General features: G+C 41.5%; 1 protein-coding gene across 3 annotated transcripts in view; it reads right to left on the bottom strand.

Moving 5' to 3' along the window:
• The window catches only part of LOC139464883 (mediator of RNA polymerase II transcription subunit 24-like), a 30400-nt gene extending 18555 nt beyond the window's left edge, over nucleotides 1-11845 (bottom strand). The window contains exons 1-10 of one of the 3 annotated variants that reach the window (XM_071246451.1): nucleotides 11779-11845; nucleotides 10506-10680; nucleotides 10285-10367; nucleotides 9103-9436; nucleotides 8431-8554; nucleotides 7829-7988; nucleotides 7597-7710; nucleotides 5690-5817; nucleotides 4138-4224; nucleotides 2990-3098 (exon numbers count right to left, since the gene is read on the bottom strand). In XM_071246451.1, the coding sequence (XP_071102552.1) occupies nucleotides 2990-3098; nucleotides 4138-4224; nucleotides 5690-5817; nucleotides 7597-7710; nucleotides 7829-7988; nucleotides 8431-8554; nucleotides 9103-9436; nucleotides 10285-10367; nucleotides 10506-10659 (1293 nt within the window). In that variant the 5' untranslated portion in view covers nucleotides 10660-10680; nucleotides 11779-11845. The remainder of the gene's footprint in view (nucleotides 1-2989; nucleotides 3099-4137; nucleotides 4225-5689; nucleotides 5818-7596; nucleotides 7711-7828; nucleotides 7989-8430; nucleotides 8555-9102; nucleotides 9437-10284; nucleotides 10368-10505; nucleotides 10681-11778) is intronic. The other 2 variants (XM_071246452.1, XM_071246454.1) reach the window with 2 other exon arrangements.
• Between the last annotated feature and the right edge of the window lie 4086 nt (nucleotides 11846-15931).

Genomic DNA, 15931 nt, shown 5'->3' with positions numbered 1-15931 from the left:
AATCATTTTTTCAACTTTTCTCTATTGTCCATTTTCTCAATTGTCACTCTTAAAATCTCTTTCTGTGACATAATGCATCTAAATCCCAGGATAAATTTAGTGCGAACTTCCTTCAAGTTCGTAATTTGAGGTTTTATTTTGCATGTTCTTTTCAAATTTTGGGGTTGTTTTGAGGTTGTTGTTTTTTGTTTATTTGTTGTTTAAGGCCGCTCTCAGCAATATTCCAGCTATATGACGGTGGTCTGTGAACAATCAAGCCTGGATCAGACAATCCAGTGACAGACATGATGAGTATTGATCTATGAAATTTGGATACGATGACAATCAAGCCTGGATCAGACAATCCAGTGACAGACATGATGAGTATTGATCTATGAAATTTGGATACGATGACATGCATTAACAAAGTTAGCGAACCTGACCAACCGATCCAGTTAATCGCCTCTTACAACAAGCATGGGTTGCGGAAGACCAATTCTTACTCGGACCTTACATGTACTATTCAATTTCAATTTATTATTGTAGTTTGAAATGTGAAAGGTCAAAACAAAGTGGTTACAATCACATTATTGCTTTTCACACAATTAAGTTAAATTTCACAGATTCTAAGATGTAGCTAAACATTAAGCTTAATAACTTATGGGGTTTTTATGTCCTGTTATTGTCAAAAAATATCTAACGAACAGCATTAGTAGCACAAACAAACATAAACTACCTTTTAAATTAAATATTAAAAACAAACACTTATTTTCAAAATCTCAGAAAATATTTCACGATACAATTCATGTTTTTCTCAGAATCGAACATTTTTAATCTTTTTTCTTCTTTTTTTTAAAAAAGAGGTTATTTAAGGATTGTAATTATTTTCAATTTCAGAGATATACTTGCTATATTTCCATATACTCAGTTCAGAAATCCTTAATTTTCAACATCTACTCTTAAACTACATGGAACACATAACTGTTACCAAGTATTAATAAGATGACAAGCTGATATAAGTTACATTAAGTCAGCAATCACCACCAAGGTTGAGTAAAAAAATTAGGATGAAGGCAAAAATACCCCTAAAACTCAAAGGTAATTCTTTCCATCCCCGATTGCAAAAAAAATTCTTGAACTACTTCTGCCAGGATGGTGTTGAAGTAGACGTGCCAGATGCGGGGAGCATGTCATGACGCTAGTCCCCCATGACAATCAGCTGACACACAAGCTGTTCACTGACAATGTCACAGCGCCATGATGATACATGACAAAAGTGCAAGTGCCCAGGTCTGCTATAGATGACCCAAATATGTCGTGTATGCTCTTGTAAAGGGTGCCCACGGGTGTCAGCTGTGATCAGGTCTTTGTAAGCAGTGAAAGTTGAATTACACGCAAGATCCTATTTTGTAGAACAGTATAGAGCAAGAATAGCTGCCTTGCACAAAATCTGACTTCCCAAAGAAAATAAGTAACGTGTGTTCGAAAACCATACAAATGTGAATGTTATCTATTTTGCACACTAAACAATTCACTGGATTGAGTATGAGTCGACATTGATCCAGAAAGCAACACTTTTTTTCCTGAATAAATTCGCTGTGCAGAGTTGCGTCTCTTGGGCACGCCAGAAACCTATGATTGTGGGTTAGAATCCCGGTTCGCCCCGATTAGGTTTCTAGGTTTGTCAGCACCATACCCGGGCTCGTGGGTTTCACCGAAGTGGTGAAGGTCTGAGACCTGCATTACGTCGGGCTTTCCTCCCACATTAAGCTGAGACGCCGTGATATAACTGGAATACTGTTAAAAGCGGCGTTAAACCTAACTCACTCACTCCGCCTAGTGAATAGTTCTAGTGTGCAAAATCTACTCATATTCCTGCTAGTTGATATTCAAATAACATACACATTACTATTCTTGATGACATGTTACTTTTTTTCTTTTGAAGGCCTGAATGCGATCTGATACAAGTATGTGATGTTTCAAAGCAGATCTGACACCTAACACTTCATTTCAAAACATTTCGTAGACCGGTGATTTTTCATGTACCTAACAGTTAATAATCATTAAAAACAAGCTGTCATAAGCAGGTGTTAACCATTTAAATAAAAATAAAAACACAATATCAAATAAACCCAAATCCTGATGAACAAACCCAAATAACAGTATTTCTCAAAACACATGGTTAACATATATACTACCCAAAAGAAGTTAAGGACCACCATGACAGATTAACTCTAATATGAAAGAATCAAGTGGCCCTTAACTTCTTTTAGGTAGTATACATACACAAAATCTATGTGTATATTCATAAAGAGAACCAAACATTGTTTAATTATAAAATTACAAATCATGTTGGTGTAGAATAGATCTATTGAGAACTAGCAAGTACCTAGAACTAGCAAGTACCTAATTAAGTTGGTGTAGAATAGATCCATTCAGTACTAGCAAGTACCTAATCAAGTTGGTGTAGAACAGATCTATTCAGTACTAGCAAGTACCTAATGTTGGTTTAGAACAGATCTATTCAGTACTAGCAAGTACCTAATGTTGGTGTAGAATAGATCTATTCAGTACTAGCAAATATCTAATGTTAGTGTAGAACAGATCTATTCAGTACTAGCAAATATCTAATGTTGGTGTAGAACAGATCTATTCAGTACTAGCAGGTACCTAATCAAGTTGGTTTAGAACAGGTGGTCTGGTCTTTGAAGTTTGATTCTATAGTTGAATCTAGGGCTCTTTAATTTTGAAGTGTAAGGACCCCTTGACTTTCATGCTAAACTTGGAACTGATCTCCAGCTGATGGTCTGTAGTGGGGCACCCCGGAGCTGACCCCGGCGAGAAGCAGACATGGGCACTTTCTACCGTACTTACACATAGCCTCACGTTATTGCTTGAAGCCAAATGATAGTGGAGGCAACAAAAATGTCGACAATAACGACAGGAAGACGAGACTAGGCAAACGTAAAGAAGCCAGAAAGCACTGTGTGTCCGACAGTGGAAGAACTACCTCTACCTTCAGAATACTCGTCACAGTCATCTCGGCGCGCATTATTAAGCTCACCGTGCCGCTACCCGAACTACACTGCTCGGGTATGCGGTGCTCACGCTCACTGTTGCTGAAAAAGAGGAACAATAGCAGAGGTTAGAGGGGTTAGAGGATAACAGCTTTTACAGGTCATATAGGTATATGTAGGGGTTAGAGGATAAAAGCTTTTACAGGTCATATAGGTGTATGTAGGGGTTAGAGGATAACAGCTTTTATAGGTAATATAGGTGTATGTAGGGGTTAGAGGATAACAGCTTTTATAGGTCATATAGGTGTTTGTAGGGGTAAAGGATAACAGCTTTTATAGGTCATATAGGTGTATGTAGGGGTTAGAGGATAACAGCTTTTATGTGTCATATAGGTGTATGTAGGGGTTAGAGGAAAACAGCTTTTATAGGTCATACAGGTGTATGTAGGGGTTAGAGGATAACAGCTGTTACAGGTCATATAGGTGTATGTAGGGGTTAGAGGATAACAGCTTTTATAGGTCACATAGGTGTACATAGGGGTCAGGGGATAACAGCTTTTATAGGTCACATAGGTGTACATAGGGGTCAGGGGATAACAGCTTTTATAGGTCACATAGGTGTACATAGGGGTCAGGGGATAACAGCTTTTAAAGGTCACATAGGTGTACATAGGGGTCAGGGGATAACAGCTTTTATAGGTCACATTGGTGTACATAGGGGTCAGTGGATAACAGCTTTTATAGGTCACATAGGTGTACATAGGGGTCAGGGGATACCAGCTGTTAAAGGTCACATAGGTGTACTTATGAAGGGTTGAAATTATTGCTAGTCTGCTATCCTGAGACTACTAAATTGTGCTGGGAACAAGCAAGAATCCAATGATGGTAGTCCTCATTGATTTGTAATATTTGAGGGCTATAATTCTGAACCAGTTCTCAATGCTTGAGTTTTGCTACAAATTGTAACTGAATAAAACTGACAGAAAATGTAAACATAGTAAACATATTTGTTTATCCAAGTAGGATTAGCCACAAACCCCAAGGACTAGTGTCTTTAGGTTTACACTCTGGACTAGTTTTAAGAACAACGAAATTCTTGTATCTGGTGAGACTAAGAGGTGATTGTGCTACAAGGGCTCACCGTCTATTTAGCAGACGCTGCCTCTGGTTGTCGGACAGCAGACTAAACCTGTTACACTCGTGCAGCAGCTGCCCCAGACACTCGTACCTGCAGCAGACAGCAGCAACAACATAACTCAGACACCAGACACAGACCACTGCAGCTCACCTGCTGAATAGGTAGTCAACAGCTTAAATTGTCAACAAAGACAGCCAGGTAACGAAAGTTGCTGTCTGTATTAGTGAGTGAGTGAGCATGGTTTTACGCCACTTTTAGCAATATTCCAGCAACATCACGGCGGGGGACACCAGAAATGGGCTTCACGCATTGTACCCATGTCGGGAAGAGAACCCCGGTCTTCGGCGTGACAAGCGAACGCTTTAACCACTGGGCTACCCGACCGCCTCGCTGTCAGTATTAACATTCAAATATGTTCCACATAAATACCACGGATTAAATATAACCACTGAAATCCTACTCATTTTTACAAAATCTGATATCATCACACAAAACAGTTCATGGAAGTTTAAAGAGACTAATACACATGATGAGAGAATTTAAGAGCATGCTCAAAATACAACAGTCAAATCAAGGTAAAAATTTATAATACTGCAACAAACAGAACATATATGTCGAGTCCCACTTCTATCTATGCTTATACAAAAATGTCATTACGTATGAAATAAAAATAGGCGAGTAATGATTAAAAATAGGTGTTTCAATATGGCCGTCATAAAAATGTCTGGCCTAACCAAGATGCAAGATGACGTCAAGGTCTCACCACAGTGCAACCTTAGCCTCGCTGCAGTACAAAGTGACAGACCATTGGGAATCCGTGTTAGAACAGACTCCCAGCAACCCACACTGATCGTGCATGGGTACGTAATGGATCGGGTGGTCAGATCCAGTGACATGGTTGATTAGATATATCATCATACCTCAACACTGAGGGAGGGTTGTTGCTCATAATATCAATCACTGAAATGTCTGGTCCAAACTCTATTATTTTACAGGCAGATGTCACACAGCTGGAATATTGCGGAGTGCAACATTAATCTTCAACCAAACACAGTGCCAGATGTAGGTGAAGTCAATCTAATTAAAATCAGATCTTAGTTCTCGCTACCCCTAAACAAAGATCTGAGGACATCCCATTACGGGTCACATCAAAACAACCTTTCCCGAACCTTTGACCGACCAATGGAAAGAATGACAAGAAGTCAACATAAGCCAATCGAGCTTTACAGTACAAGATTCAAACTGGCAACTACGCTTCAAAACATATTCTGACAAACTTGATTAAAAAATTCTGGAATGGCTAATAGATAGTCTAGATTGTATGAATATAGTCATTAGCCCATAACTGTTGTTCGGATTACCTGGTGTGTGTTTTTGGAGGTTGCATGATTGGAAATCACATTCCAACTGTCACTTTCATGATCTGATAAGCAACACCCTGATTGGTCAGATGAAAGGTCGTTCTGACATGACCCGCAATGGGATGTCCTAAGATCTTTGTTAAGCGGTAGCAAGAACTGATTTTATTGACATTGAAGGTGAAGGTTACACTTACTTCTGCTTGATATCTGTGAGGTCAAGGAGATGGATGTAGTTGAGGATCATCTCAAAACCTTGCTCCAGTTCCGCAGAGAAATCTCGGCCTGATGACTGCAGCTGCATCTTGACCAAGATCTGTGGCAACTGTGGGATAGAGAGAGGGAGTTAGTGAAGTCATCTTACCCTGCAGTCAGTCAGCGATGGTGTGGTGTGGCGTGGTGTTGTGTGGCGTGGCGTGGCGTGGCGTGGCGTGGCGTGGCGTGGCGTGGCGTGGCATGTGCTTGTACTAGTCTGGACTACAGATGGTTTTATACCCTACTGAGATAGCATACAGCAGCTTAGCACAAATACTCCACTCAGACACCAGCTGTCAGACACATTATACTGACTTCAGGCTGACCAATGCTTGTTTTATCACTTAACACCAAGGTAGGGGGAGGTTAACAACAAGCACCATCTTTTAACATCTTTTGGTATGTCAAGACTGAGGTTCGAACAACTGCCCTCTCTCTCGCCAGGCAAATGCCCTATGCACTAGACCACGGAGGCGGTCAAAATTATGGAAGGACGGGTGACATATCCTTGTGGACTACCACTTTCGCCATCAGATAGATGGCAACTCTGTAGCAGGAGTAGTAACATTTCCTTGTGGACTACCACTTTCGTCATCAGATAGATGGCAACTCTGTAGCAGGAGAAGTAACATTTCCTTGTGGACTACCACTTTCACCATCAGATAGATGGACACTCTGTAGCAGGACTAGCGACATTTCCTTGTGGACTACCACTTTCACCATCAGGTAGATGGCGACTCTGTAGCAGGACTAGTGACATTTCCTTGTGGACTACCACTTCACCATCAGGTAGATGGCAACTCTGTAGCAGGACTACTGACATTTCCTTGTGGACTACCACTTTCACCATCAGATAGATGGCAACTCTGTAGCAGGAGTAGTGACATTTCCCTGTGGACTACCACTTTCACCATTAGGTAGATGGCCACTCTGTAGCAGGACTACTGACATTTCCTTGTGGACTACCACTTTCACCATCAGGTAGATGGCCACTCTGTAGCAGGACTACTGACATTTCCTTGTGGACTACCACTTTCGCCATCAGGTAGATGGCCACTCTGTAGCAGGACTACTGACATTTCCTTGTGGACTACCACTTTCACCATCAGATAGATGGCCACTCTGTAGCAGGACTACTGACATTTCCTTGTGGACTACCACTTTCACCATCAGATAGATGGCCACTCTGTAGCAGGACTACTGACATTTCCTTGTGGACTACCACTTTCACCATCAGATAGATGGCCACTCTGTAGCAGGACTACTGACATTTCCTTGTGGACTACCACTTTCACCATGAGGTAGATGGCCACTATGAGCAGGACTACTGACATTTCCTTGTGGACTACCACTTTCGCCATCAGGTAGATGGCCACTCTGTAGCAGGACTACTGACATTTCCTTGTGGACTACCACTTTCACCATCAGATAGATGGCCACTCTGTAGCAGGACTACTGACATTTCCTTGTGGACTACCACTTCACCATCAGGTAGATGGCCACTCTGTAGCAGGACTACTGACATTTCCTTGTGGACTACCACTTTCACCATCAGGTAGATGGCCACTCTGTAGCAGGACTACTGACATTTCCTTGTGGACTACCACTTTCGCCATCAGGTAGATGGCCACTCTGTAGCAGGACTACTGACATTTCCTTGTGGACTACCACTTTCACCATCAGATAGATGGCCACTCTGTAGCAGGACTACTGACATTTCCTTGTGGACTACCACTTTCACCATCAGGTAGGTGGCCACTCTGTAGCAGGACTACTGACATTTCCTTGTGGACTACCACCTTTACCCACCAAAAACCTGGCCACCCTACTGGAGACACTGGGGACTCACCTTGAGGAATGTAAATGCTGCCCACTTGAGTTCCTCCTGTGTTTCATGTGAATCTACGAGACCCATAAAACATGCACGGAATATCTCCTGATGCAGTTGCGGCCATGACAGTTTCTGCAAAATCAAGAGATGATGAACATCAGTGACATTACAAACAATGAGATCCTCCATCCCAACAAAGGGTGATTCTGAAGGAGATTATGGATATTTGACTCAGGAATAGCATAGTTACCATGAGTCTCGCGATGACTAGGATCTGGTCGACAAACGGCTGTACTTCATTGGTGGAGTTGAGCACCGCCTCTAGGGACACCAGGGCATTGAGGGTGGGGCAGATAGGTAGGTGGGGTACCCGCAACACCGGCTCACTGGACAGGGGGGCTTCCTGCAACCTGTAACAAGGGTCAGACATTGACATTGTTTTCCCAATTTGCCAGCCTTAGGGCACTTTGTTTGGAATCCTGGATAAATCCCTGCACATTGCATCCTTGGGGAATCAAACCCGGGTCTTTGGCATGACTGGCTAACACTTGACCATAAGGCTACTCAGATTAACCTTGCATCAGTATGAGGGAGTGAAAGTTATTAATGCAGTCAGTAATATTCCAGTGATACCATGGTTACCTATAGACAAGGGACAAAGCAAACAGGTGACTAGTAATGTGAGCAACTATCCACGCCATCAGTGCATGATGACACGCAACAGCACAGTCACCGAACTTGACTACCAACTCGTACAACAACAACGAGGTACTCAGAATCTACTCTACCCTGGTTGAGTATCAACATGAAGCTACTCTATAACGCTAATCGTGAGAGGGAAAAGAGCGCCACCTGGAGAGTGAAGCGAGGGTTGCGGACACCTTCTCCCTGGTGGAGTTGGGGATGACACTCTGCTGTAGTTGACTCAGCGTGCCCCTCACATTCAGCTCCGTCTGCTCAAACTCCCGGTAGACATCTGCAAGTAGACAACATCATCTACACAGTGCTTTATGGCAAAAAGATAAAGAACAAGTTCGCGAGAAGAAAGCAATCATAGCTTCATCACTATCATAGTGTGCGTGTTTGTTTGATGTTTAACCCCACAATATTCCAGCTATACAACAGTGGCCTATAAATAATTGAGTCTGGTCCAGACAATCAAGTGATTGATATTGGGAGCAACAATCCACACCATCAGTATACGAAGACACGCCATCGACCAAGTCACCAAGCCTGACCACCCCATTCATTAAGTTGTCTCTTACCAATTCTGGGGACCAATTCTAAACCGGAATCCCCACACAGTATGCCTATCATAATCCTCATACCTTAACATGGACTTACACAGAGATAGACACCATGAGTATAATTCTACTAGTCCATGATTGAACCCTGACTAGTGGGTTATTATAAAATCCAAATAGATTTTGTCTTCAGGTCTTGTAAGTGGCCATATTTTTTTTAGATAGTTGATAAATCACACAAATTTCAAATAACAGCCAACAACACAACAACACCACTGACCTGTCACCTCTGACCTCGAGATCTGCAACAGAGCTATAACAGTGGACTTTTCCAGGATCTTGAGAACAGCGTTGCTGGCGTTCTCGATGATGACAAGTTCCTGATGCTGCTTGCCTTCCTGCAGCTTCTGCAGACACTTGAGGATGTTGAGAAGCAGCCAGTGCACCAGCAGCAGCAGCGACTTGCACAGCTGCAGCCCGCTGTCAGGCCCATGTGTGAAACTCAACTTGGTAGCGAACGTCTCTGCCAGGTCAATGAGAGCCACGATACAGTAGGGTCTGGAGCTGTCATCAAAACTGGAGATATGTTTCAACACAGAACTTGTTGGAATTACCTGAAATAGCAACAGGAAGACAAGTAAGTTACATACCTTCGGTTGTAATGGTAGGAAACAATGTTTTCCAGATTTCTTATAATAAAACAGATAGGAAAGACAAATATCCATGATTCTCAGATCTGTAACCATGATAACGATGGTTTTGTACTCAAATTAACTTACTTGTTGCATTTCTTCCTTGATTTAGACTATCCACCAAAGATTCTGAGTCGTATGTATGTGAGTAATAATCGGTTGTTCAATAGTAACAATAAAATTGGCAAGGAACCCTTTTCTTTGTGTAACTTTATCACATCATTATCAACACCATAATCAATACTCGGAACTGTTGTTGATCACTTTTATCTAAAGACAAGATTTGTATTGTTTTGTTTGTTGTTGCACTCAGCAATATTCAATCGTTTTGATGGTGGACTGTAAATAATCAGACACACCAGTGATTGATATCATGAGCTGGGTAAAATGACACTCAAACCTAGTCACCTAGCTTAGACATACAATCCATCTAGTCACATTCCAGCACAAGCATAGGAATTCCCATGGGGGCTGAAGTCAATGATCATGTTCTGATGAACCCTGTTAACATTCAAGTAAATATTGATCTTCAGACACCTACGCTTGTCATAAGAGGCAACCAACGAGATCATGTGGCCAGACTAGCCGACTTGGTAGAAGCATGTCATTAGATTGATGCTCATGATGTCAATCACTAGATTGTCTGATCCAGACTTGATTACTTACAGACTGAGTGTTGCCTTAAACATTTGTAAACAACAAACAAACATGGCTCAAGATGCAATCAAAGATGTTTAATGTGAGAATATTGGGCTGGAAATATGATTTACCTGTGATAATACTGCATGTTTAAGATAGGACATCACCAGAGTGTTTGGACTACTACCAACCAGAGCCTGTTGTAACAAAATATCTGAAAGAAGAAAAACAGACCAATAATTAATCTCCAACACTATACAGTATATAATGCAATTAAGATTAATGCATGGAAAGTTTTCTGGCAACATCAGTGTACGTAAATAGGTTATCAACAACTTAGATGCTAACTAACCTGCTAGATCACAGGACTCTCCACTGCATGACGCAAGTATTCGCTTGAGCTGCACACCCCACTGAATATCTGACCACCTCTCCCTCCATGCCCGCATCAGGGTCAGCTTCACCTGATTCGTCAGGCTGCTCAGCTCCTTGCGTTGTGTTTCCATCTTGTCTGATCAGTTACTCACCTTTTGGAAAAGACGAAAGTTTATTACAGTTATCTGAAAGTCATCAGTAACATGTTATCATGGTTATAGTAACATGTAGCAATTATTGTACTTGTCTTAGGGTTTCAGTTGGCACTGTGTGGAGGATCGAACTCACATTGCCATCTTGAAGCTAAGCTAGGTTTACGAGTAATGCTAATTAGCCAAGACCTTAGCATGAAACCACAATGCTCTTTTAGCTAGTGATGAGCACCAGATTGTTTATCTTGATGCTCATACACTGTATGGTAGCCATTTTCTCTGCAAAACTTGAAACTTAATGCAAATTTATAGATTTTTCCCCAAATTACATTTGATTAATTTATGAAAAGAGATGAAATAGCTAACCCATATCCTAACTTTAAACTAACCCAAAGGAACGTGAATGGGTACCTAAAGCTAAGGACTGTAAACATGATAAGGGGGTGTTTGATTAGCAAGGGCAACCAACTCGAAGGATCGTAGAGGGGTGTTTGATCGGAAAGAGGAACCTAACCCTAATGATTGCAAAGGAGATACAAGGGCTAAGGATAGAGTTGTGGATAACCAACCTGAACCCTAACACAACTAACACTATAAATGAAAGATTGAAGAGGCACCCGAGATCAGAGAAGCGAGAGCCACAGCCAGTAGCCAGGGCCAATTAAGGCTTTAAGCTACACCCAGAAAACAGCAGTCTTGCACTTCATTTGCAAAATAGGCGAGACAAATGTCGGTCCAAATGTTACTAGTCACTAGTGTCAGACTGTCGGAATAATTTTTTTATTTTCACCCGTGTTTAGTTATACACTTCCTTTGAATACAGCCACTATTTGTCTTTGTAGTCTTACGGGGAAATCATTAAGTTCTGTGTAGTTTACCCAGGTAACGGGTACAGTACTATCAATCTAGCATATCATAGCCAGAAGATCTAGATCTGGCACAAAGACTGAAGACACTAGATGTCGGACGTGATGATCGAATATGGAACTATATAGTTGCAATATTCTGATTTGGAGCAGCTATACACGGTTGATTGAATTGCGCGTATTTCTACAGAATGCAATAAAACAAATGACGTGTTAGAACATAATACGTTACCTTATCGATGCATTTAAAATAAATATAATTTATTTCGGCGCCATGTTGGCTTAACCGGTACAATCCGAGCGGCAAGTGGCAAGCATTGTTTACTCGAACATTAGTTCGCGAAAAAAGCTCCCAACAGGGATATCACAGTCCCAGGACTCTCTATACTGTCATACAGGATGGTCGCGAATGTAGCACGTTGTGTAGAGGAGCTTACTACGGCCGTAGCTCGGGAAAGTAGCCGATAAAAGCAGAATGGAATCCGGATAAAATTCCGGGCAGGTTCATGACCACTTTACTCCGGGCAAATCAAACAAATTCAGCTTTGCGATTTATGACGTTGAATGTGGAGAATAAAAGTCAGCTGAGTTTTCAGTGTTGAGATATATTATTTGTAGTCTGTCTCCCAGACCCCAGAGAACACATTTAAAAAGGAGTCCAACTCAAGTCTAGAGTCTAGTCTGATTGTAGTCTTACGGGGAAATTCTTTTTATTTTGTAGATATATGTTTTTAAATAAAATAACTTTATTTCTAGGACTAAATGTCAGTCTATATCATCGGTAGATTTCATAGCGCCAAATTTAGTATTTCAAACCACCGCTTCCTCGTTTGGTACCATCCTTATATCCTTGATTTACACATTGAAAACTGTAGTTTATCTTAGTGTTCACATTTTGTCATCGCTGCGTTGTCTCAGACCCTATATGATAAGGAAACGTCTAAGGTTTATACAACATACGAACAGCTTCACTATTTATACCGACTGAGGCGGATAAGATATACTATAAAATGAATTTTGAACTCATCACTCACCCATCAAACTATCTTGCTATCGAACATTAGTTTTCTTTCTTGCACAGTTTGATCTCAAATGTTGTCGTCCAAGGACAGTAAAACAACAACACAGTATGACACAGTTTAGATCCTTTATTAATCCAATTTACCAACCATTTAAATCAACACCTACAGTTTATACCAGTACAATACGGTCTATAGGCCACAAGCAACCGGAGCTAGATCATGGGGACTTCAGTACCAGTAGTCGTCGTCGTCGTAGTAGTAGTAGTAGTAGTAGTAGTAGTAGTAGTAGTAGTAGGCGTCGTCGTCGTCATCATCATCATCATTTATGTATTTACATAGCGCTAGCATCCAACTATTAGATGTCCACAGATACCATATAATAGATTATATGGTCTCTGATGTCCAGTAGCGCTTGAATAGGATCTACAGAGAGGATCTGTCGAGAGGATAGCATGGTTGAGCTTTTGTTAATTATTTTGAAAATGCTTCTATGAAAGACGTAAATTTTCAGCATTCTTCAGAATGATTCTAAGTTCTCAGCACATCTTAGTTCCTGTGGAATGGCGTTCGATGATGCAGGGCAAGAGAGTATGTCCCATCGCCCTGATTTGGGTTTAACCAGCTGGTGTGTGTGTTCAGATACCTGTAGGAGTCCTCAGCAGGATTTACCACCACCCTAACCTACAAATATGCTCTGATACGCAATGCATTTCAATTCTAGTTTTGCTTTGTTGTTGTTTTTGTTGTTTAACGTCGCACTCAGCATTATTCCAGCTATATGACGGTGGTCTGTAAATAATCGAGTCTGGACCAGACAATTCCGTGATTGACATCATGAGCTTCGATCAACGTAATTGGGTCACGTGTAGTTTTGTAATTAAGTTTGATACGTCTACGAGTTTGTTAGTATAGAATATTAGTTACATGGTCCTGTGTTCAGTGAGGTATAGTTCTTGACACACAGTAGAAGCCATTACCTAGTGACCTGGTGCACTTCCTGTGGATGCACGTTTGTCTTGCAACATTCGTGTTATAACAGGTAGCCATGAAGTAGCACATAGGTGTTTCTGAGATATTACAGTTCAACTGTCCTTAACATCGGGGGACACGGGGGACCCAGTCGTCAAAGGCGGCGCGATTCGCTGTGCAGAGTTGTGTCCCTTGGGTACGCCAGAAACCTATGATCGTGGGTTCGAATCCTGGTTCGCCCCGATTATGTTTCTGGGTTTGTCAGCACCATACCCGTGCTCGTGGTTTTCAATGAAGTGGTAAACGTCTGAGACCTGCATCACTTCGGGCTTTCCACCCACATAAAGTTGACACGCCGTGATATAACCATCTTCCCGAGGCAAGTGAGTTAACTGACTGTTTATAGTCAGTTAACTCCCTTGCCCCTGGAAGATGTGATATAACTGGAATACTGATAAAAGCGGCGTTAAACCCCACTCACTCACTAACACCGGCCATGTTGATAAGTCTTCTTGTTGGAGCGATCACTTATATACAATAGCTACTTTCATGCCCTCTTTCACGTACTTGAACTCTCTAGATTGGTTAACTTAATTTTGTTCAGCCGCCTATGTAATACAGGCATGCTTGTTTGTCTGTCTAATCAATTAAAATTAATGCGTCTTCTACCGCCTACGTGGTCTAGATGATAGAGCATCTGCCCCATCGAACCCACAAACATAGGTTTCTGGCGTGCCCAAGGGACCCAACTCTGCACAGCGAATCGCAGCGCCTTAGACGACTGCTCCCTTCCCCCTTTCCAAGAGGTGAGTGCTCTCTAGAGTTGCGTTGGGTGGTTGTGTTTATGTGGCTGCATGTTATTTCGAGTTATGTTGAAGGTCGCTTTGAACAGTTTTCGTTATATCACAGTGTGTTCGTTTAATGTGGGAGGAAAGCCCAAAGTGGTGCAGGTCTAAGTCGTTTACCACTGGTGAGACCCACGAGCACGAGCAGGATTATGGTGCTGACAAACCTAGAAGGGACGCAACTCTGCACAGTGAAATAGGATCCATGCGGTGAAATAGTCCATCCATGCCCCTTCAATGCACGTGGTTTACGTGATCCTTGTGTATCAAATGCACACCTGGAAGCAAAGGTTGAAACAGGACTGTGAAGATCCGGGGTAGAATATGTCTGCAGCAACCGACGCTTGACGTAAAAGACGACTGTGCTTGTCGTAAGAGACGACTAACGGGACAAGCACCGGTAGCTGAAGACCCACATCTAACCGGAATCTTCATGAGTGTAGACAAATATATATGCATGGATCCTGAATGGTGGACAGCACGTTTCAAGGTGTTTTCCATCTTCGCTAATCCAGGGTATGTTATCTACACTTGATTATCTTAAATACCCTGTGTGTTTGCAAGGATAGCTGCTTCGTTGCTTGGTTCAGTTTGTTGTATCAGTCGCAGCTGTGACTTGCGTTCATAAAATACTGTTTTTACGGAAATGCTCTACTCAGCACTGATAAGCATGCTGTTTTCTGTTTGATGGATTAAGGTAATGATATATATTATTCCACTGGGGATGGGCGAGGTCGGGTGGGGTGGCGCAGTAATATTCAGTTGCATTTTTGGAAAGGGGTCTGCAGTCGTATTAATTTACAGTAGTTATTTCTGCATTTGTTTGGTGAGGGGTAATATCTGCAGTGTATCATACAACATGGGTAAATATGAGAAGCCAGATATTTTATAGTAATTGTCCAAACCAAGGAAACTAATAGTTCTATCCACATTCCAAACTGCCCCACACAACACATCCAATAAAGAACACTGAGCGCAAAGAAACTTTATTTCTATGCACTGAGTGAGGCAGGACTTCGAACTTTACCACTGCTGGGAATACTACATGCATCAGCAAATCCCATCAGTGATTGTTATAGATAGAAGATGACAACAGTGATAATTGGTTGAACACAGTATTCCTGGATTTTGCATTACCAATTCTTTTGGGAGGAAAAGAGTAAATAACAAATCACATATCTTTCAAATATGTATTTATTAACAGGTTTTTGTATAACATGAAAACCAATTGTTTTCATTAATATCATTTTACAAGAAATAGGCGATTGTTGTACACAGAATGAGAGCATGAGTTGATAAATAACATGAATAGTTCCCAATTCACTCACTCACTCACTCTACAATCAAACACAATCACTCACTCACTCGTGGACATGCCCTAGATCTCCTGCAACAAGCTATCATATTACACATAAGGGTAGAAGGATGGTGTGTAAGAGCTTTCTGGAATTTGCACATGTGCATTTTAGCAATTCTCAATGCTGATTGGTTAATTGAAGCCATATGACATCACAGTGCTTCTTTGTTGAGAAACATATGTGATGATGTC

This window comes from Haliotis cracherodii, unplaced genomic scaffold (assembly GCF_022045235.1).
Source record: "Haliotis cracherodii isolate W230 unplaced genomic scaffold, xgHalCrac1.p SCAF_17, whole genome shotgun sequence".
Classification (NCBI taxonomy): Eukaryota; Metazoa; Mollusca; class Gastropoda; order Lepetellida; family Haliotidae; genus Haliotis; species Haliotis cracherodii.
This window is presented reverse-complemented; position numbering and strand designations above follow the sequence as displayed.